Raw genomic sequence first — 24459 nt, forward strand, 5'->3', positions numbered from 1 at the left:
CGAAAGTTCTCTTTCAGTGTGGTCACGCAGGATGTGCTTAATTCCTCCAGCAATGAGATGCTGTCTACCAGGGAAATTCATTGGAGACTCAGTGCCCAGGTTTTACTCAGGGCATGTCACAGAGGCACGCTTTGCCTGTCATGTACCAAAATTCCAGACTCCCAGAAAGCAAGCAGGTGTTCAGCATAAACCACGTTGTTTGTACAAACAGTTTAGGCACAATGCACCATTCTTGCCAAAGAATAGTGGGAATGCTCCAAATTCCCACCTTGCAAGCAGGTCTTTCTAAGAATAGTGGTCTCAGGCTACTGCGTTAACATTTTTCTGCATTGTAACATAACTTTCTGAAACTTGCTTTTATCAGTTGATAAAATGTTTTTGAGATTGAACTGTGTGTGTGCATGTGTGCACATTTCTTTTAACTGCTCTACAGTCTTTTACTTGAAAATAACACATTGATGGGTATCTGTATTCTCACATGCAAGGATTTCACTGGTATCCTAAAAGTAGGACTGCTGTGTCATATAGGGTTGGGTATTTTAGTTGCTGATGACTATTACCATACCACCTATTAAATAGTTTGTTTCAATTTATGCCCCACAGCAAAGTATGAATGTCTCTTTTGCCATACCCTTTTCTATAAAGTCTTATAAAATTTTATCCAATATGTGAAACATCATTTCATTGTGGTTTTATCTTGCATTTTTATCATGAGTAAGTTTTTCTTCATTGGAATCACTTTTTGAGAATGTCCTGTTTAATTATGTATTTATATGGAGGGACTAAAAGCAGGATCATTGGCATAAATGTTAGATTAGAGATGTGAGAGGCTCCAAGTACCCAGAATTCGATTTGACAGGCATGATCTCTAGAATCTGACATCTAGGTTTCTTAAAAGAGCTAAAAAAAGCTACTCAATCAAAAGGTGTGAGATCTCCTTGTATATCTTGTGGCATTAGTCTTTCAACGTAAACTCTGACAGAGTGAACAGAGGTAACTCAGCACTGTCTTCATGAGACATAAATGAAGAAAAGTGAACAATTTAAGATTACTCAGAGAAGAAATCCCGTACTTCTAAGGAGCTAGGAACTCACCACTGATGGCTGCTCTCTGTTTCTGGAAGCTTGCTCTATAAAATGGTGTGGAACTTAATTTTAAATCTTTCATTCAATAAATATATATTGAATACCTAGGAGGAGCCAGACTCTAGGGATATAAACTCTAGAAAGAACTGCCTTCAAGGAGCAATTTCTCTAAAGAGAGGTGGATGTAGAGCCCCATGGTAAGGCAAAGGCATTTTTGGTTCTCAGTGGATGTGCAGCTGGTAGGACAGACTAAACATTTTGCTTAGCTGGTGCTGAGAATGACTCACTCAGAGGTACACAGTAAGAATATCATTCTTTTCTCCTTTATTATTTCTGCATGGGGTAGCAGCTCCCTTTGTTTACACAAACAGAACTTTATGGCCAGTCGTGGGGAAGCTCACCTGACCAACTGGCCCCTATGTGGTCCTCATGAGTTTCCCCTTCTGTTTGGAGTTCTCTTATTTAGCAGACTGCTACCACAACAGAGCTGACTCTCAGGGAGGGACATAACTTCTCCCATGAAATTCTCACCCTAAGAGGAACTTACATTATTTTTTTGGTTCCCCTGAGAGTAGCTGAGATGATTGAAATTTTCAAAATGATTTACATTAACTACTAAAGGAGAACATGATGAAACAGAGGTTTCATCCAACTTGTTTACAAGGCTCCTAATCTTTGTCCCACTCCTCATCAGTCGGAGAATCTCCCTTTTTCATTCTTAGGATTTTTCCACTTCTATTTGAAGAGTGCTAGCTGCACAGACTTTCGGGGAGAAAGAGCAGGTGGTAGGTAAATGAGTTGACTGCCTCTCTCAAAATACACACACAATACAACTTTAACCCTTCTTCAGATGTCTGTGAAACTTGGGCAGTAACCTTCAAGTGTAGAGTTCTCATTTCTCCCCTTGCTACAGGCAAAGCCAAAGGTCTTTCCTTACACTGCTTCTTCTTTCTTCACATATTTCCACCTTTCACATTTCTGATTCTTGGTGTTCATTTCAAAACAAGTTCACCTGGACACAGGGCAGAGGGCCAGGTGATCGTGAAGTTCAATTTACTCTGGTTCAGTACTTTTCTAAACTCCACACACACAAGAAAGAGGGTAAGGTGTTTTTTGACCAGTAGCATTTTAAAGGTGTGCTTATAGAATTCCTAGAACAATCTTCTCAGTGGTTTGATTGATGCTTATCCCAATAAATGTTACCATAAGCGGTTAGGAAGTGGCAGTTATATAACTTAGACTTTCTGGTTTCTCTAACGAAAGGCAGCAGTAACTAAAATCAATGTCTACACATACAGTGGGAGAAACGGTGTTCTTGGTAAGGGTGGTAAGTAGCTCAATTCAGGCTCTTGCTCTCTGGCTGGTTATCACCTGCATTTATTCGGAGCCTAAGTACAGAGATCTGTATCATCAGCAACTGTGGCACATTACAGAAACAGCAGTAACTATTTCACTGACTCAACAGATATTCATTGAATGCCACATGGGAGAGGAGCACAAAGGGAGATATAATTTATGGGTAATGTTCTAATCTTTGGGTTGGGTGTTGAGTTTCAGCTGTTCATTATGCTCTGAAATTAATTTTTAAAATATAATTGTTGTATAGGGTCAGGAACAGGAAAGGTCACTGAAGTTTCAGTGGACAATTTAGTATTTAGCTGAAACAAGAAAATGCATAGGATAAGGTTTTGGTTATAAAGGTGTTTATAACCTAAAAGGGGCAATTTGAGAAACTCAGATGCTAATGGTCTGCACTCATATGACATATTACTAAACTCAAATATCCTTGATTTCATGCCCAATCACAATATTGTAAGCCTACATTCAGCTGGACAGCAAGAGGCAAAATCTTTTCTTTTTAAATTAATTTTTTAATTTATTTTTTGGCTGTGGTGGGTCTTCGTTGCTTCTTGTGGGCTTTCTCTAGATGCGGTGAGCAGGGGCTACTCTTCTACTCTTGGTTGCGGTGTGTGGGCTTCTTATTGCTGTGGCTTCTTTTGTTGTGGAGCACGGGCTCTAAGCGCGTGGGCTTCGGTTGTTGTGGCTCACAGGCTCTGGAACGCAGGGTCAGTAGTTGTGGCGTATGGGCTTAGTTGCTCCACGGCATGTAGGATCTTCCTGGACCAGGGCTCGAACCCGTGTGCCCTGCACTGGCAGGTGGATTCTTAACCACTGCGCCACCAGGGAAGTCCGAGGCAAAATCTTTTACGAAGTTCTTCAGTATGTTTCTTTAATGTTGCATCTTGTCTCGTGTCACTTGAGCCTCTGATCTGGCTTCCAAATGATGCTTTACTCTCTCATTTCTCACTTCTTGCCCCAGGCAGCTCCTGCTTCTGCTTTGACCTGAGGAATTATCACTATCCCATCTCTCAATTTTCCCAGTTGTAGCTAGGAACAGGTTTTAACATTAAACAAGACTTCGCTAATTGCTTGAGGATGAAGCATGAGGCAATTACAACATAAAGAACCTTAAGCTGTTCTCAGAGTCCTCAAGCCCTACTCCCTCTGGAAGACCACCCTATGGGTGCCTTTCTTGCCAGCTTCCAGCTGGCCCTAGTGTAGCAGGGATCAGTTTATTTCTCCTCAATTGCAAGCCCCTTCCCTGGGAGCCTAGAGAGATGAAGTGTTTTCCCCTCATTCCAGGCTAAGGTTCATCCCCTTAGCCCCTGCCCCAGGTTCTGACCTCTCTTTAGGGAGATTGTCAGTAGTATTATTCACTTCTTTTAGGAATATTTTACCTCTGTACATATTTGTGTGGTTTAATCCAATCTCAAACCATCTCAAAGACATCAGAATACTATTATTGGACAGCAGTTCATTTCCCCAAATCTGGATTAGTCAGTTCTAAAAAGCAAAGAAAAACCGTCTTTGGAGAAAATCTGGAACTTTTTTTTATTCTTTCTACAGTCTTCAGTTCCCCAAACCCTGCAAGCAATTGCTCAAAAAATACATTTCAGAGGCAAAAGCATTCTAAACGCATATATTTCACTCTCAAACAGAATTTTTCAGAGACTTTTAACTGCAGAAAGGTCATACTCTTTACAGTACTAAAAGAATATAACTTCTTATCCCGAATTCACTTTACCTATCTGGTGAACAACTGGGGACCAAGTAAGTTCAAATTGCTTTTTGCCTAGTCTCCGTTTTAGAAGGCAAAATTCCTTGCAACTTTTAAAACAGCACTGCCCCCATGCCCAGATTTTATCACCTATTCCCACCTTCCCCCCAAATTTTAGGCTTCGGTCTAAAGCCCACGCAGTTCTTACATAAACAGGCATATTCAAAACAAATGCTTTAGATAAGAGAGAAGGGAACAGTATTTAGGGTACTCTCAAATATCTTATTTCCAAAAAGGCTTCTGGAATCCTTAATCAGCCTTAATTTCCCAGCCTTTATCTTTTACACAGTCATAAGTTTGTCCCGTCTCGTAAATGCTATTCGGAACTCCTTGCTCACAAACTGATTCATTTCCATTCCCAGCACAGTGCTTGGCAAAGCGTAGGCGCCCAATAATGAATGAATGAGTTTGTAGAAGGAAGGCGGGAAAGGATTAGTTTTCTGGAGATATGACTAGGAGAACTACAATGGCCACAAAACAAGAAGCACCCAAACTTGGACTAACGCCCACTTTAAACCTGCTCTCAGAGTCTAAAACAGCAAATTACGCCCCGCCCACGGGCGAGAGACAGGAAATACTAGCGTTCAGGAAAACCGGAAGTGCCTTGTCACGCCTCGCGCATGCGTGCATCCATCCAGCTCGCATTTCCTATCCTCGGTCTTCCAGTGAGAAAGCAGAGATTCAGGCTCCTGCAGGCTGCGGCGTTGTCAGTCCCGCACCCCTCGGCGCTGCGCATGCCTGCTGGGTTGATTTGCTCGTTGTAAGGCGGAGCAAAAGGACAGATTTTCTTCGTGTTCCCGCCCCTTTTCTTTCCCCACCTGCCACGTACTGGGCCCGAGCTCTCGCTAGGCTTGGTGGGTCCGTGCGATTGGCCGGGGCCCGCGCGAGCCTGCCAGCGAGGTGCAGCGGCCCCGGAGGGCAACCGAGTGGGCCGTGACAGCAGCCTTCCCCCAACGCCCCAGAGCCCGGCGGTGGCGGCCTCTCACCGGTCGGATCAGCAGAGACCCGCGGAGGGGCGGCAGCGGCGGCCTCGGGAAACCGGTATGGCCGCTGGAGACGGGGGCGCGGCCGATCTCTCGGGCAAGGCGGGCCGGGAGACGTGGAAAACGCTGGGAGGGCCTCGTTCGAACCGGCGGGCGCGGGACGGGTCGGGTCGGAGGGGTCGTGGGAAGGGCTGGAGGTCGGGAGGACGGAGGCCGGGCTGGGCCTCGCGTGGGGGAGGGGAGGCCACGTCCGGGGAGGGGCGGGGAGGGGGGCCCCGCTGGCCACAGTGGCAGCGAAGCGGGCCCTCTGGGGGGCTCTAAGGGGTGTTAGGGTCAGCAAGGGCACTTGCGCGGATTCCGCCTGGCTTCTAGGGGTTGGACTGCCCGAGGGAGAGAAGAGGGACTTTGGGAGGCCTGGGGTGGTCCAGTGCCTAACCCTCAGAGGGGCTTGGAAGGGTGAGAAGGGTGGAGAATGGCGCCTATGGGAATAAGTTAATTGGGGTCACTTAGGAGAAACCTTGTTCCTTGGCTATGTCAGTCCTTAATCAAGCGCCGTCTGGAGGTCCAACCCAGTTTGATAGTGGTGATGACAACTAACTTTTAAGAGTTTACTTTGCTAGGCACTGTGCTAAGTATTTTAGATGCATGGTCTCATTTAATCATCACAAGGATTCTTCCAAATTTAGATATTCCCATTTTGCATATGATGAGAGTGAGGCTTGGGGAAGTATTTGCCTAAGGTCAATCAGCTAGTAGGGGATATCTTTACCATCTTGCTACGCTGCCTCTGGTCAGGCAGGATTTGAGCCTCCTTGCATTCTTTGGAATACTCAAGGGTTTGGTTTTGCTTAGGATTTCTTAAAGGAAGTTGCTACCCTCTGGAGGTGCCTAAGCAGGCCCCTCTGAATTTGAGCAGGGCCCTAACTACAGGGCTAGTGGAGCTGGAGGTTTGGTCACTGAACCTACATCCTGGTTTAAGAGGCAGGCTTTTTATGTGTTTCCCTGGGCCTGTCACTTTATTCTCCAGTTCTGAGAACAGTGTTCTTTTTGGAAGATTTCATAAGTTAGTGGCTGTGTCATTTCTGGACTTCAGAGGGAGTGGGGCAAGGACAAGAAGAAAGAAGGAGAAATGGGGAGAATAAAAAGCTGTAAGGATTTCACCAGCAGCCCTAGGAACTAGTAATTCACAGCAGTCTCTACTTTGTGATTGAAGTTAGAGAAAAAGAGGACCTGGATTCTACAGTTACGTAAACAAATATGGAGATGGGATTTTCCCTTCCAGGGTACTCTTATTTTTGTGATAACTTGTGTGCATGCCTTATGGAGAGCACAAACTGGGGACAACCTTAGGAAAGAAGGCCTGCTTCCTGGCCACAGGTAGGTTACAGTCCAGTCCAACCAGTAAGTGAATTTGCAGGCAAACATGGCAGATGCAAAGTAAAAGAGACTCATATTTTCAGATCCATTGTAACTGAGGAACAATTCCTTCACGATCAAAAGGATTATATCAATTATATTTAATGTTGGAAATTTCTCTTGATTAGGAATGTGTCTGTTGAACTGATCTGATCGTACAGCTTTCTTCTCTCAGTCCCTCTATCAGAACTTTATTATTTGTCATTCATCTTTTGTTTAGGGAATGAAAACAAGTTTTTAAATACTATATGTCAGGCACTATTTTAGATGCTGCTGAGAATAGGTAGAACCATTCTGCTGAAGCTAAGCCCTGGTCCTTAACTACATTATTAACGGTTTACACATCCTGTAGGTAAAAGAAGGTTACATAGATTGGTTTGCTGACGTTCTTTATTAATCTCAGGCTGCAAGGCAAACAGGTGGAATCTTTACCATCTTGTTGAAGTAATGATACTTCAGAGCTTGGCATATAGTAGGTATTTAAGCATTTCCCAAATGAAGAGGGCTGGTTTGGCTAACAGGTAAAGGGGTTTTATGGAGGTTTCAATTAATCAGAGTCTTCATGAGAAGTCTTTTGTCAGAATTGGCAGATAAAAAGCTAACTGTATTGTTATTTTATGTCAGGACAAGCATAGCATCCAGATCGTAGAACACAGCCCACTCTGTTCTGAACTGACCTTAGAGTGTTAGATTCAATATTTATTGCCCCATTTTAAGATGGGGCATTAAAGATTCACTCATAAAATTAATTTGTTCAGAGGATGTCAAGGGGGTCTAGAGACATTCATTTAAGGAGTAGTTAATTGGAAGGACATGGGGCATTTATATGAAGAATATTAGGGCATTTATGTGTACTATTCATGAAATGAATTAGGATTCATGAAAACTTTCTTAAGTATTTGAAGCGTTGGTGTGTTGGGGGCCAGGTGGAGTGCTTTCACACACACACACAAAGGAGTAAATGTAGAGAATTATGAGCACTAAATATGACGTTAATGAAATAACACATTTAAAAAGAGAAAACAGAAAGCTGCTAGTAGAAAAGCATGGTGTTGAAACCAGAATATGTCCAGTAGGAGATTATAAGGTACTTTAAATAGTCTGAGAGATCATTTGCTTGGGGCAGGAGGAGGAAGGAGTATATGCTAGGGAAATGCTCTGTGGTTACAGGTAATGTGTTCAAGAACATCTTGGTCTTGGAAAGAAGAGATATTAACACATTAATTAAGCATAAGTGTATTTTCTGTTGTTATACGGTAATGGTATAAATTGCTAGAGACCTCAGACATTATTTTGAATTTAGGATTACAGAGTCATTACAGGGGAAGCACACTGAATAACCTAATAACCTGAAATAAGATTAAAGTAAAACCCAAGAAGGGAAAATTCAATAGCAAGTTAGTATTTAGTTCTCTGATGCTGTCTTATTCTTCAAGTGTGCTGTCTAATCACACACACTCAGGTTTGCGGAAGGGGTGTGTTATGGAAGATGTAGAAACAGTAGTGGACAGTCTTGTTAGAAAGCTCAGGAGGGTATCACTGATTTGTCCTTTGTCCTCAAGTTTCCAAAATAGAAAAATTGGAGAAAATACTCGTGAGGTCTTTCTTATTTTAGTGAGAAAAATTTGAGACTATTTTAGTGTTCACACATGCTCTTCAGGGCTAGCAGTTAGTATATACAGGCTAATAGAGTTTGGAAGCCAGTATTTATTTTTCCCTTCATTTAACGCCTATTAAATGATTAACCGTGTGCTAGGCACTGTTCTAGGCTCCAGTAATACAGTGAACAAAACCATTTATTTCCCTACTTTCTAGTGGAAAAGACAGTAAAACATTAATACATTTTAAATATTTGGTAGTGATAAGTGCTTTGCAGAAAAGTGAAGCAGGATAAGAAAGTGACAGTGAAGCCATTTTAAGTTAGATGGCCAGGGAAAACCTCAGAGAAATTAACATTTGATCAGGGATCTGAATCATGTGAGGGGTGTGAAAAGGGCTCAAGATAAAGGAAGCAGCAAGTGCCAAGTCTTGAGAAGGAGAATGCGAAGTATGAGTGTAGCAGGGTAGCCAGGGAGAGAGGTGGGAAATGAGGTTAAATACTTGGCCAAGGACCAGAGGTCAGGTCATGACCTTGTAGTTCTGGCTTTTACCAAGAGTGAGATGGGAATCTATTGGAAGATTTTGAAGTAGTGATACTAGATTTTATTTAACAGGATAACTCTGATGTGTTGAGAATAGATTAAAAGCAGCCAGAGGTAAAGGGCAGGCAGACCAGTTAGGAGTCTTTTGCAATAATCCAGGCAATAGATGATGGTGGCTTGGATTATGTTGATAGAGGTGAAGGTACTAAAGTGACAGGATTCTAGAGATATTTTAAAGGTTGTGGCAACTAGATTTGTTGGCAGTTTGGTGTATGTAGGGTGTGAGGAAAAGAGAGAAACTAAGATTTTTTTTTTATCTTGAACAACTTAGAAGGAGAATTGTTACGAACTAAGATGGAGAAGACTACAGGAGAAGCAGATTTTGAGGGGAAGATGAGGAGTTTGTTCTAGACATGTTAAGTAGGAAATCTAAATCAGATAAGCAGTTAAATATATGGGTAAAATAATAATAGATATAAAATAGTAAAACTTATTTTCTTAGGCTCATAATAAAGCCACCTCCAGACCATTTTTTAAAAATAAATTTATTTATTTATTTTAGGCTGCATTGGGTCTTTGCTGCACGCAGGCTTCTCATTGCGGTGGCTTCTCTTGTTGCAGAGCACAGGCTCTGGGTGTGCGGGCTCAGTAGTTGCGGCACGCTGGCTCTAGAGCGCAGGCTCAGTAGTTGTGGTGCATGGGCTTAATTGCTCCGTGACATGTGGGATCTTCCCAGGACCAGGACTTGTACCCGTGTCCCCTGCATTGGCAGGCAGGTCCTTAACCACTGTGCCAACAGGGAAGTCCCTCCAGACCATTTTAACGTGAATATGGTAACGCTGGAACAGTGGATCTCCTTTGAAGACCAGAATTTCTTAGATTCTAATCGTAGCTTTGCTTTTCAACTTTTAAAATATGTTTTATAGCTGTTTAATCATCAAAACCATTTTGTCAGTCTTTCTCTAGAGTTGTATATATAGAACATCCTGGAGTCCACCATGAATGGGCAGTTGGATCTGAGTGGGAAGCTAATCATCAAAGCTCAACTTGGAGAGGATATTCGACGAATTCCCATTCATAATGAAGATATTACTTATGATGAATTAGTGCTAATGATGCAGAGAGTCTTCAGAGGAAAACTTCTGAGTAATGATGAAGTTACAATAAAATATAAAGATGAAGGTAAGAGTGTTTCTCAAGTTAGTTTTTAAAAGTCTAAATATTATATGTGTTCTTTTGTCCATTTTTCATTGAAATCAGAATAAAAATTGTTTCCTTCAATGGTAATTGAGTACCACTTTCTTTTATTTAATGGAATGTTCATGTAGTTATAATTCTTTTATAAGTTAAAAATAGCTAAGTGATTTATTATTAGAAGGGAGTTTTAAGTGATAGGACACTTTCACACATTTTTACAAGCCATTTTTTTTTTCTCTTATGCCTGTGCAAATTCTGGCTTCCGTTTTGCTTTAAAAAACCAAACTTTTACTTGTGTTTTCCAAAGTGAAAGGGATGTTAGTAGGTATTGAATGAGAAAGGATTTCATGGTCACCTAAGTATGGGAAAGCTGGTTTAAAGAAAGACAAATGTATTTCTTTATTGCAGGAATTTTCAGAACATGTAATATACTGATATACTATGTCAGTTTATACAGTGTTCTCAGGCTTATTGGACCACAGAACTTTTTATGGAGATGGGTTTTACATGACAAATGTTTCATCAAAGACGTAGTAGAATTCTAGTAGTAGACTGTCTTTATTTCTTTCTCTTTAAACCTGTCTTCTTTGTTAACATCTCTACTGATAATTGTGCTTTAGGTAGTTACCAGTATCTTTCTTATCGCTGAACTTATTTCCAGTCTTATTTCACCTTGATCTCAATACTTGGCACCGCTATCCACACCATCCTTTTTTAAATACTCTTACCCCTTAATATCTCTGACACTGTGTTGTCTCAGTTTTCTTCTTATCACTAATAGCTTCTTCTCTGTTTCTCTCTGTGTGTTGGCTTGAAGTAATGCCAGCTGTTACAGCAGAAATCTTAAAATCTCAATGGTTTAACACTCAAGAAATCATTCAGGGACCCAGGTTGACAGGGATCCAACTCTGATATATTCAACACATGGCTTACAAGCTCACCTTGAACACTGACATCCAGCAAGCAGCTGCATGAAGACAGAGTATAGAGGATCACATGGGAGATTGTACCCTGTAGGCCTAGTTTCTGCTCGCATCACATTGGTCAGACTCCAGTCACATGACTGTGTCGATGTCAGTAGGTTGGGAAATGTCCCTGGTTGGACAGGCACTTTGCAACAACTTACGCTGAGGAAGGGGAATATAAATCATTGATGATCGGCTAAGCTGATTATTTCACTACAGGTGTAATTCTCCTTTCTTTTTTTGCAATGTATCATCTAATGGTACCCAGAACTAATTTTTGAGGGTCACCCATGTTAAGGAACGAAAAAGAAGAGCAGTTTTCTTCCTGTTCTCTTCCCTAGTAATCTCATCTACTTACAATACATAGACTTTCAACTGTTTGACTTCCAAATGTGTGCCTAAATTTGATCAGTTTGTTCTTTTTTTTTTTGACTGTACAACTCATTTTTAATGGTTTTACCTCAGATGATTTGCTCTTACCTCAAACCTGGTATATCTTAAACTGATTTTACTGGCTCTCTCTTAACTCTCTTATTTTTGTTTAGGGAAGGGTCAGCAAACTTTTTCTTTAAAGGATCAGATAATAAATATCTTAGCATTGTGGGTCACGTAAGGCCTCTGTCTCTTCTTCTTTTTTCTAGAACCTCTAAAAATATAGAAACCATTCTTAGTTTGAGGTCCTGTAAAGAAGAATTTGTCCATTGGTTGCAGTTTGTAACCCCCTAGCTTTGGGTCCTCATTGTGGAAACTTCCACATCTAGTTATCACATTGAATTTGTTTTTCATCGTGTTTTTGAGTGCTTTGAATTGTACAGATTTGTGTTCCATAGACTGTTGGGCACGAGGATAGAGGACTGACTTAGGTAAAGAGTTCCTGCCGTCAGAGGTACTGTTTCTGTTGTGGAAATCAGAAAAGAAAAAGGCAGTTATAGGAAGTTTCCTTCTTTTACATACATACTTTATTTTCTTAAAAATATGTTTATGAGTAGAATCCCTGAAGTTGAGCATTAGATGTTTTTGTTGTAAAAAATGGATGTGGCTGTGAAGAGCAAAAAACAATGATAAAATCCTCAGTTATGGCTTTTATTGCCATCTTTGTCCAAAATAAGTCTGCCTAATCAGTGTTAAAATTGGTGTAGCAGAGCATCGCTGGAGCAGCCTCTCAGCCTCCCCAGGCACCCTCCTTCCCCCCAGCTGTGTCGAAGATACCTTGCAGAGGCCCCTGATCAGTTCCTTGCTGTGACTGACTGCCTTTCTGTTCTCTCTCTCTAGCAATTTTTTTCCTAGCCCTTTGAAAGCTTTTGAACAGGCAGTTGATATGCTAATTATAGTATTCTTTATCCTTGGGATCTAGGGTATTTCAGAATCTTGTGTATATGAATACTTTTCCTGTGGAGAATTGATAGTTTCCATCTCAGCATCAAGATGGTCAGGGACCTGAAAGACTCCACTGTCTATCCATTTATTAGGACAATTCTGCCAAAAAATTTTTTCTTACAACCTTTTTAGTTACTGTTGTATGTGGCTTCCCCTCCATTTGTGTCAGTGGCGTTTTACTGTACTTAGAATTAAAATTTGAACCTTGAGAATCATTATTACTTTAATTTCTTTTTTTTAAATAAACTTATTTATTTATGGCTGTGTTGGGTCTTTGTCGCTGTGCGTGGGCTTTCTCTAGTTGGGGCGAGCGCGAGCTACTCTTCCTTGCTGTGTGCAGGCTTCTCATTGTGGTGGCTTCTCTTGTTGTGGAGCACAGGCTCTAGGTGCATGGGCTTCAGTAGTTGTGGCACGTGGGCTCAGTAGTTGTGGCGTGCAGGCTCAGTAGTTGTGACGCACAGGCTTAGTTGCTCTGCAGCATGTGGGATATTCCCAGACCAGGGCTCAAACCCATGTCCCCTGCATTGGCAGGCAGATTCTTAACCACTGCGCCACCAGGTAAGTCCTTACTACTTTAATTTCTGATAAATACATTTAAATTTTTTAGAATGGAAAAGATTTCAGTCTAAACTGTAATCTCCTCCTGGTGACTAGTAAAAGATTACTTAATGTATTAATCTTAGCTATGTGTTTGTTGGCTCTTCTTCTGAGGATATGATAAATATCTTGCTATAAAAGTAATAAGTGAAATTGATTTAGTATCATTTGAACAAATACATCTTTCCTAGATCCTTTATATTTGTTTAAGGTTTTTATGGGAGATGCTAATTATGCTCTGTGACCTACATTTTGCATTTTAATTGAACATATATCCTGGTTTACTACTGATTCAAATCTGAAACTTTTTTTTGTTTGTTTCAGATGGAGATCTTATAACAATTTTTGATAGTTCTGACCTTTCCTTTGCAATTCAGTGTAGTAGGATACTGAAACTGACGTTATTTGGTAAGTGGTAAACTTTCTAATAAATTTACTATTTTATTCATTGTATTTTTATGAAAAACTTTAGCTTTTTTCTTTTTTTTTTTTTTTTTTTTTTTTTTTGCGGTACGCGGGCCTCTCACTGCTGTGGCCTCTCCCGTTGCGGAGCACAGGCTCCGGACGTGCAGGCTCAGCGGCCACGGCCCACGGGCCCAGCCGCTCTGCGGCACGCGGGATCCCCCCAGACCAGGGCACGAACCCGCGTCCCCTGCATCGGCAGGCGGACTCCCAACCACTGCGCCACCAGGGAAGCCCAACTTTTTTCATTTTAAAGACTCAGAATTAAGTGGTAACTTTTCAGCTATATCAGAATTTTTAAATTATTAAGGCTTAACTATATTCTTTTTCTTTGAAGATTAGTAGAAAGTAGACGTATTTTAAATAACCCGTCTGCTCAGTTACCCTAAATACTAATGTGTGCCACTTGTATAAGTGTTTCCAGGATTGAAAATAATTGCAGTGTTAAAACTACCTTTATTAAGTTTAGTTCTCTAAGAATATATAATTATCTTTTCTAATGTAGTATGGTTTTACTTATTCTCAGGGTTTAACGCATAGGCCTGATACATTTTAGAAATTATTTTTCAAGGAGTACTTAAAGATTAGAGATAGTTCTGATAAAAAACAAATATAAGACTAACTTTAATCTATTAGATTTTGTTTTCTTATAGATCATGACAGATTTGCAAGGCAGAACACTTAAGGGACAAGATAGAAGTGATTGCAGGGTTAAAGTGGTAGTATGATTATGTGAAAAATAAAATGTGGACTTTTTTTCTGGATGTTTTGGTTAGCATTTTAAAAAAATTTTGTGACTCAAGTGGGGCAAAGGAAATACCCTTTTAAAACTCAGGCAAACTGGGTGTTTGTCAGAGGAAACAAATTGTAATAAGCTTTCTGGAAAAAAGAAACTTTTGTGGCACTGACCATTACAGTTCAATGAAATGTGATCATGGCCAATTGATTTAATTTGTATTTATTTTCTCTCCATCTAGGAAGGGTGAACATGAATCATTTTAAAATGCTAATAACAAAAACTGTTAAAAATATTTTTAAATAAAAGGTATCTTTTTACAATATTGAATCTAAAATACTTAACCACTATTGGCCACCTATCAAGCAGATTAAGTAAACTGAAAATCTTCATCCCAGAAACACTGAGGATGTGCTAAATAAACTATTTCAAATATATTTTTTGAATTACACACCTGAGCTTGCTCAAGCACTTGAGGAAAATGTCAGGGACCCAAATAGAGTTAAAATCCAGCACCTGAAGTACCAAAAGCTGAGACTTGGGATGCTTTTGGTGGTGATGATGAAGGTTTTAGTGTGCATAATCTAAGGATTTGTCATTTGGTATCTACGTGGTATAGGCCTTGGGTCCTAGACCCTCAGTGGCTATACTCTCAAAAAGAATATTGTAGAAGAAAAATATCTCTTCGTTGGTAGAGTGAAGGAATTGACAGGGGAAATTCTCATATACCCTGGGATGCCAGGGGTTTGCAAAGGCTCCCTTGTGGATTCATAACCAGTGGTCCTTTGGGAACTCCCAAGCCAGATACTACCATGAAAAATTGCAAGAAACAAAGGCAGAAGTCTCTCTGGAGGGTATATGTTCTCAGTTCAAATCACATAGGCTTCTCACAGATAAAATCCTGTTGATGAACTTAGAGGTCAAAACTGTAAGACACATGAAACATCCATGTAAGCAAGAAACAATGGGTACAACTAATAGTAGGATTAGATTTCCAAGAACTTCAGTTAGTAGAAGTGATAATAAAATATATATTAAAAGTTATTGGACATAAAAGAAGAAATAAGAGTATAAGAACTAGGCACTATGAAAAAAGGAACCGATTAAAAACTTAAGGTAGATAAACAGCAAGGACCTACAGTATAGCACAGGGGACTGTATTACAAGATTCAAGCATCTTGTAATAACCTATAATGGAAAATAATCTGAAAAAGAATATATATATATATATATATATATATATATATATATATATATATATATATATATATATATATATAAAACTGAATCACTGTGCAGTACACCTGAAACTAACACAACATTGTAAATCAGCTATACATCAATACTCCCTCCCAATAAAAAAGAACTTAAGGTAACTTGTGGAAATGAAAAATATTAGTCAATGAAAATTGAAAATAAATACTAAGTGGTGAGTTAGAACAGCAGGTTAGTCACAGCCAAAGAGGGAATTAGTAAAGTGGAAGGTGGTCTAAAGAAGTGACAGAATAGAGCACAAAAACACAGAGATGGAGAATAATGAGAGGGAATTTGAGAAAGTCCAGCTTATTTCCATTAAGACTTTAAAGAAGAAGAGAATAGGGGAGTGGAAATATATGAGGAAGTGATGACTAAAGAATTTTTCAGAATTGTATAAAAGATATAAACCCTCAGTTTCAGGAGGCACAATGAGTCCTGAGCAGGGTAAGTAAAAAGAAATCTCCATTGGATGTATTGTCATGAAGCTGGAGAATATATAAGACAAAGACATAATCTTAAAAGTAGCCTGAGTGAATCAGCCTGTAGACTGATCACCTACAAAGCAATTAGACTGTTAGTAGACTTCTTCACAGTTAACAGTAACAGAAACTGGAAGACAGTAGAATAACATCTTCCACTGTTCAGAAAAAGATGGGTAGAAAAGTAGCATTCTGTAGTCTGCTAATCTTAAGGAATAAGGGGAAATAACATTTTCAAACAAAGACTGAGAATTTATCAAGCGTCACGGACGCTTGTTGAAAGAATTTTTTAAAATGGTTTGTCAGCAAGAAGGAAATTGAGTCCGAAGAATGGTAAAAGATGCAAGAAATTGTGAGCAAATAAACTGGTTAATGTGTGAATTTAAATGAGCACTGATTATTAAATAATAGTTTTAGGAATATAGAAACAAGATGGGACAAAAATACTGAGCAGTAATTATATCTAAGACAGGAGAGGATGATAGGAATTAAAATACTTTAAAGACTTGGATTCTTTGGGAGGAGGATAGTAATTAACTTAGGTTTTTTAAATTGAAGTATGCTTTTCTAAAATGTAAGAGGGATTATTGAAAGACTAGAAATAGCCAGTAGAGGGAAAAGAAGGAAACAAAGGGTACTTACTTGGTTACCTAGATGGTGAGGAAGGAGGAAAAGAAGCACAGAGAAAGCTTGAAAAATAGAAAGCACAAAATACTAACCACAGTACACATAAACAGACTAAACATACAAGTTAAAAGACAGATGCTTTTATTGGTTAAACAATTTTGTTACATGCTGATTATAAGAGACATACCAAAAGATTATTATGCAGAGTTGGAAAGTAAAGGGCTAGAAAAGTTTGTATACTAGACAAACTCAAGGCTACTTTGTAGTATAACAGTAGACTTTTAAGTGAAAACTTTATTAGTAATAGTCACTTCATCATGATAAAAAATAATTCTCTGGGAAGATATAATAATTCTGAACACTTAACACATCATAGCCTTAGATTTTTCCTCAAGGAAAAATTGACAGAAGAAGGAAAAATTCATAAAAGAGCTTTCAATACGCTTCTCTCTGAAACTGATAGGTTAAGCAGCCTCAAAATTTAAACAGAACAAATACAGGCTTGATCTTATACATCTAGCAATCAGGACAGGATTCAATTTTTCTTTAGTGCATATGGATATTTATAAAAGCTGACCATGTACTAGGTTTTCTAATGAGTCTCAATAAATATCAGGGAAGGAATATCCTAGAGATCATATTCTCTGGTCTCATTAGGAACTATTTGACAAAAAAGAACCCAAACTCCCATACTTTTGAAGATAAAAATATGCTTTTAAGTAACATATCAAAGAAGAAATCATAATACGAATTAGAAATAATTAGTGATGACTTTTTTTTTTTTTTTTTTGCTATATGCGGGCCTCTCACTGTTGTGGCCTCTCCTGTTGTGGAGCACAGGCTCTGGACGCGCAGGCTCAGCAGCCATGGCTCACGGGCCCAGCCGCTCCGCGGCATGTGGGATCTTCCCAGACCGGGGCACGAACCCGTGTCCCCTGCATCGGCAGGCGGACTCTGAACCACTGCGCCACCAGGGAAGCCCAGTGATGACTTTTATATGACATAGTTTTTAGAGCATGCTAAAGCTAAAAAGAAAAAGGACAAAATAAGTCCAGATAACTTGGAAGAAAATAATAAAGAGCAGAAATGAACTAGAAGTTGGGGAATTGATAGGATCAGCAGTTTTGAAAACATACAGCTAGCAAACCTCTATTGAGATTACTTAAGAAAAAAGGCACAAGTAAGCGGTTTTAGGAATGAAACGGGGCTTAATTTCAAATACATTGCAATGAGGGAGAATGAACACCATGGAGAACAATAGGGTGTCAGTAAAAACGTATTAGAAAGGAATTTTCATAGGGCTTGGGCTTGTGTTAGGTGATTTTGGATAAGGTTCAAGGAATGGGGCTTTGGTGGGGGTAGTGAATTGAGGCTAAAGCTGTGATTGGTAAAACTGCGACAGTCACGCATAATTAGCCAGGGATGTTTGGTCATTTTTGTGGTTTGGTCAACGTTCTTGTTTTTGTCTAGTTCTCACATGATAATGGACTGGCTTTCTTTTTTGTCTTGACCTATCACAGTCCCACAGTGATCTTTTCTGATAGTTCGTGTTCTTTGTCTGTTTTTTAAATTTTGAAAATTTTATTGAGATGTATTTGATGTACTGTCAGTGTTTTCTGAAATTGTTTATGTTCAACAAGAGAACACCACAATCTACCTGTCAGTGCCATGCCAGCTTCTAGCAACACTCAAGCCTGTCCTACAGTACTGGGCCAGTTCTTAGCTGTCAGAAGCTGCTTTTCTCCTTTTCAGCTATTAGAGAAAAACAGTAATACCCAGTAAAAGCCAGTCATTGATACAGGTAGATTATATTGAGCTTCCTCATAACTATGTAGGGAGTATGTAAAATACTGGTGGATTGTCTTTTAAAAGCTTATATTGGTGGTTTGATGTTTGAAACATATTTTACAAAGAATCTCACTGAACCTTTATTTTCAAATAGATTTCCTTTTCTAATTTGGTGCCTTAGGAATTAATATATATGTATACTGACAATGCATAAAAAACATTTGAGTTTAGTTTAATTTTTCAACTCCTGTCTTGAGGTTTGCATTCAGAGCCTTGTGAATTAATAAATTAAAAATTTTAAAATTAACAGTCTCAGTGGTGACGGTCTGTTTTGCTGGATGAAGGATTCTTTATTTTTTAGTCAGCTGAAAGTCATTTGCACAAAATGGGTAATTAAATGAGGTAATATTGCCTTTGTTTAAAAAAACAATGGTTATTGAATAACCTGACTTTTTGTGGCTAATGTGCTGCTTTTGAAGTAACTACTTTGAAGGACAGTGGTGATGTGAATTTATGAATTCTGCATTTTTTTAATAGGTTACTTTTTAGGTCAGTTATTTTAGGTAGCTAATTTTTCTTGTTTTTAGGTCAGAAGTAAGCAAGAATGATAAAAAACCTACAGTCATATTGTACCTTTAATACGGTGTTCATTGAATATTTTAAGGCTATAAAAGAGTTGTGTGAAATAAAATGAGCTTTTGAAGGTACATAATTTCTATTAAAAATATATTAAAGCTTTCTGTATTTTTAATTTATTTCACTGTAGTTGAATTCTTTTAATTAACGTGTTTTGTTTTGATTTACCATTATGGGTCGCAAGCCATAGATCTGGCATCAGCAAAGACTGATGAATGTTTATTTTTTCCAAAAATTAGTAACTAGCAATGAAGAATCCTTTCCTTAAAAAGTTATTTGAATGATGTCAATAGGTATCTTGTTTGATTTTGTTTAACTTTTTAAAGAAGTTATTTTCATTTTTCCTTATTGCGTATTATTCTACTGATATCCTTATTGAAGAATATTTCCTTATTTTAAGAAAATTAATGCTTTTATTCCAGTTAATGGCCAGCCAAGACCCCTTGAATCAAGTCAGGTGAAATATCTTCGTCGAGAACTGATAGAACTTCGAAATAAAGTGAATCGCTTATTGGATAGCTTGGAACCACCTGGAGAACCAGGACCATCCACCAACATTCCTGAAAATGGTAGACCATGAAGTCATTTTATTCTGACTTATCCTTTTTGTATCTTTTTGCAGATTTTTTTTTCTAACTCTTCTTCAGCAGGAGTAGGGTGGCACCTCCATTGTCACCCTTTCTTATTCCTGCATCTGTGCTAATATTCATATCTGTGTTCCCAAACCTGGCCGTTCATTAAGATTACTGGGAGATTTTATTATACCAATTCCTGGATCTCATCCCAGACCTCTTGGAGGGCAGGGCCCCGGGGATCCCATTGTTAAAGTGCCCTCTGGGTGATTGTTTTACAGCTAGTCTTAGACTCCTGGGTTTATGACATAGGTTGGTTTTCAAACCCCTTTGACTCTTGAACCCTTTTCAATGTAATAGTTGACTAATGAACCTTAGTAATGGAAATCATTTCATGAATTTTATGTGATATATGAAGTATTAATAGTTTCAAGTAAAAAAGTAATCTTAGATTAGTACACTCAAATGGTGTATAGTTAGTCTTAAGCACAGTGTTCAGAATATGCAAAGAAAAATGTATTTTTTTCCATTTTACAGATGACATGTACTATTTACATTAAGATAAAGCAAGGTTTATTGACAAATTTGGAACTGAATATAGTTTGGGGACCAAATATATTATAAAATATAGACTGAAATTTAAGTATGGCTTGAAAGTAGATTTTAAAAGACTTGCTTCCCTCGACTTTTAATATTAGATGTTGCACTTTAAAAATAAACACTTATTTTTTTAATAATTTTTGTGTTTGCATATAAGTTTCACATGCTTAAAACTGTCCATATTGTGAAATAGTAGTATTTTATAGACTCTGGATGACTGGCTGTAAGGGGCTTAATAGTGGCATTGTATAATCCCTTGCAACCTTTAGATTCTGAGATACTCTCTTTTTGGCCCCATTTAAATTTTGGAGTTTTGTTTGATTTAGTTAAAGATGCATTATCCGTCATTTCCCTCTTCCTCCAGCCATGTGGAATTGTGTTAGTGGTAGATGGCTTGATACATACTTGGTGATTGATTAGTAATTTCTGGTTTCACTTCCAGATTTCAGAACATATTAAAGAGATGTGCTGAAATACTACAGTGAGATCCTTCTGGCCTCTTTATGGTGAAACCTTTTATATTTCAGGTCAAAGCAAATGGCCTTTTCTGAATCCTATCTCTCCAAACAAAAATCTCCAATTTTAGGCCAAGGATCTGAAGAAAACTTTTGACTGTTTTCCCAGAAGAAATCATAGATGCTGATACAACTACATTTGCATATAACTTGAAGGAGTTAAAGCATCTGTAGAATATTATGAAACTTAGATCAGAATTCAACAAGTAGAGCCAGTACTGTGCAGAAACCTACAGTAGCCTATATTCTGCTCTAAGGAATAGATTTATAAGCTTTTTGGTTTTGGTGAAACAATCTTTCTATTCACTTATTTCTCTCCACATACTGCTTTTCTTTATCAGTTTATTTCCAGGTGTTCATATGTTTTATTGTTAACATCTCACCTATGTTAATGTAAAAGATGTTAAAAATTGGTTTCTTCTCTGCATCTTGGAAATTATATCATGTATTGTTTCTTCATGTGGCCATCCTTCTAGTCATTGTGTCCTGAGTTACTTAATGAACTGAATAATACATTCTATGCTTTTTTCTTTAATTAAATTAATTAATTAATTAATTTTCATACAGCAGGTTCTTACTAGTTATCTATTTTATACATATTAGTGTACATATGTCAATCCCAATCTCCTGATTCCTCCCACACCACCTCTTTCCCCCCAGTATACATACATTTGTTCTCTATGTCTGTGCTTCTATTTCTGCTTTGCAAATAAGATCATGTATACCATTTTTCTAGATCCACATATATGCGTTAATATATGATATTTGTTTTTCTCTTCCTGACTTTCTTCACTCTGTATGACAGTCTCTAGGTCCAGCCACGTCTCTACAAATGACCCAATTTCATTCCTTTTTATGGCTGAGTTATATTCCATTGTATATATGTACCACATCTTCTTTATCCATTCGTCTGTTGATGGGCATTTAGGTTGCTTCCATGACCTGGCTATTATAAATAGTGCTGCAGTGAACATTGGGGTGCATGTGTCTTTTTGAATTACTGTTTTCTCTGGGTATATGCCCAGTATTGGGATTGCTGGGTAATATGGTAGTTCTATTTTTAGTTTCTTAAGGAACCTCCATACTGTTCTCCGTAGTGGCTGTATCAAATTACATTCCCACCGACAGTGCAAGAGCCCTCCCTTTATTCCACACCCTCCCTAGCATTTGTTGTTTGTAGATTTTCTGATGATGCCCATTCTGACTGGTGTGAGGTGATACCTCATTGTAGGTTTTTTTTTTTTGTCTGTGTTGGGTCTTCGTTTCTGTGCAAGGGCTTTCTCTAGTTGCGGCGAGTGGGGGCCACTTCATCGCAGTGCGTGGGCCTCTCATTGTCGTTGCCTCTCTTGTTGTGGAGCACAGGCTCCAGACGCGCAGGCTCAGTAGTTGTGGCTCACAGGCCTAGATGCTCTATGGCATGTGGGATCTTCCCAGACCAGGGCTCGAACCCATGTCCCCTGCATTGGTAGGTGGATTCTTAACCACTGCTCCACCAGGGAAGCACCATGTCCCCTGCATTGGCAGGTGGATTCTTAACCACTGCTCCACCAGGGCAGCCCCCTCACTGCAGTTTTGATTCGCATTTCTGTAATAATTAGTGATGTTGAGCAGCCTTTCATGCACCTCTTGGCCATCTGTATGTCTTCTTTGGAGAAATGTCTGTTTAGGTCTTCTGCCCATTTTTGGGTTGGGCTGTTTCTTGTTTTAATATTGAGCTGCATGGGCTGTTTATATATTTTGGAGATTAATCCTTTGTCCATTGATTCATTTGCAAATATTTTCTCCCATTCTGAGGGTTGTCTTTTCGCTTGTTTGTAGTTTCCTTTGATGTGCAAAAGCTTTTAAATTTCATTGGGTCCCATTTGTTTAATTTTGTTTTTATTTCCATTACTTTAGGAGGTGGGTCATAAAACATCTTGCTATGATTTATGTCAAAGAGTGTTCTTCCTATGTTTTCTTCTAAGAGTTTAATAGTGTCTGGTCTTACATTTAGGTCTTCAATCCATTTTAAGTTTATTTTTGTGTATGGTATCAGGGAGTGTTCTAATTTCATTCTTTTACATGTAGCTGTCGAGTTTTCCCAGCACCACTTATTGAAGAGACTCTCTTTTCTCCGTTGTATATCCTTGTTTCCTTTGTCATAGATAAGTTGACCATAGGTGTGTGGGTTTGTCTTTGGGCTTTCTGTCCTGTTCCATTGATCTATATTACTGTTTTTGTGCCAATACCATATTGTCTTGAGTACTGTAGCTTTGTAGTATAGTCTGAAATTAGGGAGTCTGATTCTTCCACCTCCATTTTTTCCCCTCAAGATTGCTCTGGCTGTTTGGAGTCTTTTGTGTCTCCATACAAATTTTAAGATTTTTTGTTCTAGTTCTGTAAAAAATGCCATTGGTAATTAGATAGAGATTGCATTGAATCTGTAGATTGCTTTGGGTAATATAGTCATTTTCACAATATTGATTCTTCCAATCCAGGAACATGGTGTACCTCTGCATCTGTTTGTGTCACCCTTGATTTCTTTCATCCGTATCTTATAGTTTTCTGAGGACAGGTCTTTTACCTCCTTAGGTTGGTTTATTCCTAGGTATTTTATTGTTTTTGTTGCAGTGGTGAATGGGATTGTTTCCTTAATTTCTCTTTCTGATCTTTTGGTGTTAGTGTACAGGAATGCAGGAGATTTTTGTGCATTAATTTTGTATCCTGCAACTTTACCAAATTCATTGATTACCTCTAGTAGTTTTCTGGTAGCATCTTTAGGATTATTTGTGTATAGTATCATGTCATTTGCAAACAGTGACAGTTTTACTTCTTCTTTTCCAATTTGGATTCCTTTTATTTCCTTTTCTTCTCTGATTGCTATGGCTAGGAGTTCCAAAACTATGTTGAATAATAGTGGCAAGAGTGAACATCCTTGTCTTGTTCCTGATCTTAGAGGAAATGCTTTCAGTTTTCCACCATTGAGAATGATGTTGGCTGTGGGTTTGTCGTATATGGCCTTTATTATGTTGAGGTAGGTTCCCTCTGTGCCCACTTTCTGGAGAGTTTTTATCATAAATCGGTGTTGAATTTTGTCTAAAGCTTCTTCTGCATCTACTGAGATGATCATATGGTTTTTATTCTTCAGTTTGTTAATATGGTGTATCACATTGATTGATTTGCGTATATTGAAGAATCCTTGCATCCCTGGGATAAATCCCACTTGATCATGGTGTATGATCCTTTTAATGTGTTGTTGGATTCTGTTTGCTAGTATTTTGTTGAGGATTTTTGCATCTATATTCATCAGTGATATTGGTCTGTAATTTTCTTTTTTTGTAGTATCTTTGTTTGGTTTTAGTATCAGGGTGATGGTGGCTTTGTAGAATGAGTTTGGGAGTGTTCCTTCGTCTGCAATTTTTTGGAAGAGTTTGAAAAGGATGGGTGTTAGCTCTTCTCTAAATGTGTGGTAGAATTCACCTGTGAAGCCATCTGGTCCTGGACTTTTGATTTTTGGATGATTTTTAATCACAGTTTCAATTTCATTACTTGTGATTGGTCTGTTCATATTTTCTATTTCTTCCTGGTTCAGTCTTGGAGGGTTATACCTTTCTAAGAATTTGTCCATTTCTTCCAGGTTGTCCATTTTATTGGCATAGAGTAGCTTGCAATAGTCTCTTATAATGCTTTGTATTTCTGCAGTGTCTGTTGTAACTTCTCCTTTTTCATTTCTAATTTTATTGATTTGAGTCCTCTCCCTCTGTTTCTTGATGAGTCTGTCTAAAGGGTTATCAATTTTGTTTATCTTCTCAAAGAACGAGCTTTTAGTTTTATTGATCTTTGCTATTGTTTTCTATTTCATTTATTTCTGCTCTGATCTTTATGATTTCTTTCCTTCTACTAACTTTGGGTTTTGTTTGTTCTTCTTT

At 38.6% G+C, this 24459-nt stretch overlaps 1 protein-coding gene across 4 annotated transcripts in view; it reads left to right on the top strand.

Annotated features, from left to right (window-relative positions):
• The first annotated feature begins 4856 nt into the window (after positions 1 to 4856).
• The window catches only part of TFG (trafficking from ER to golgi regulator), a 37102-nt gene continuing 17499 nt past the window's right edge, over positions 4857 to 24459 (top strand). For 2 of the 4 annotated variants that reach the window (XM_081235533.1, XM_081235535.1), the window contains exons 1-4: positions 4857 to 5244; positions 9699 to 9925; positions 13204 to 13287; positions 19287 to 19433. In XM_081235533.1, the coding sequence (XP_081091659.1) occupies positions 9742 to 9925; positions 13204 to 13287; positions 19287 to 19433 (415 nt within the window). In that variant the 5' untranslated portion in view covers positions 4857 to 5244; positions 9699 to 9741. The remainder of the gene's footprint in view (positions 5245 to 9698; positions 9926 to 13203; positions 13288 to 19286; positions 19434 to 24459) is intronic. The other 2 variants (XM_081235532.1, XM_081235534.1) reach the window with 1 other exon arrangement.

Source organism: Mesoplodon bidens (assembly GCF_964165515.1).
Source record: "Mesoplodon bidens genome assembly, chromosome: 5".
In the NCBI taxonomy this organism is placed as follows: domain Eukaryota; kingdom Metazoa; phylum Chordata; class Mammalia; order Artiodactyla; family Ziphiidae; genus Mesoplodon; species Mesoplodon bidens.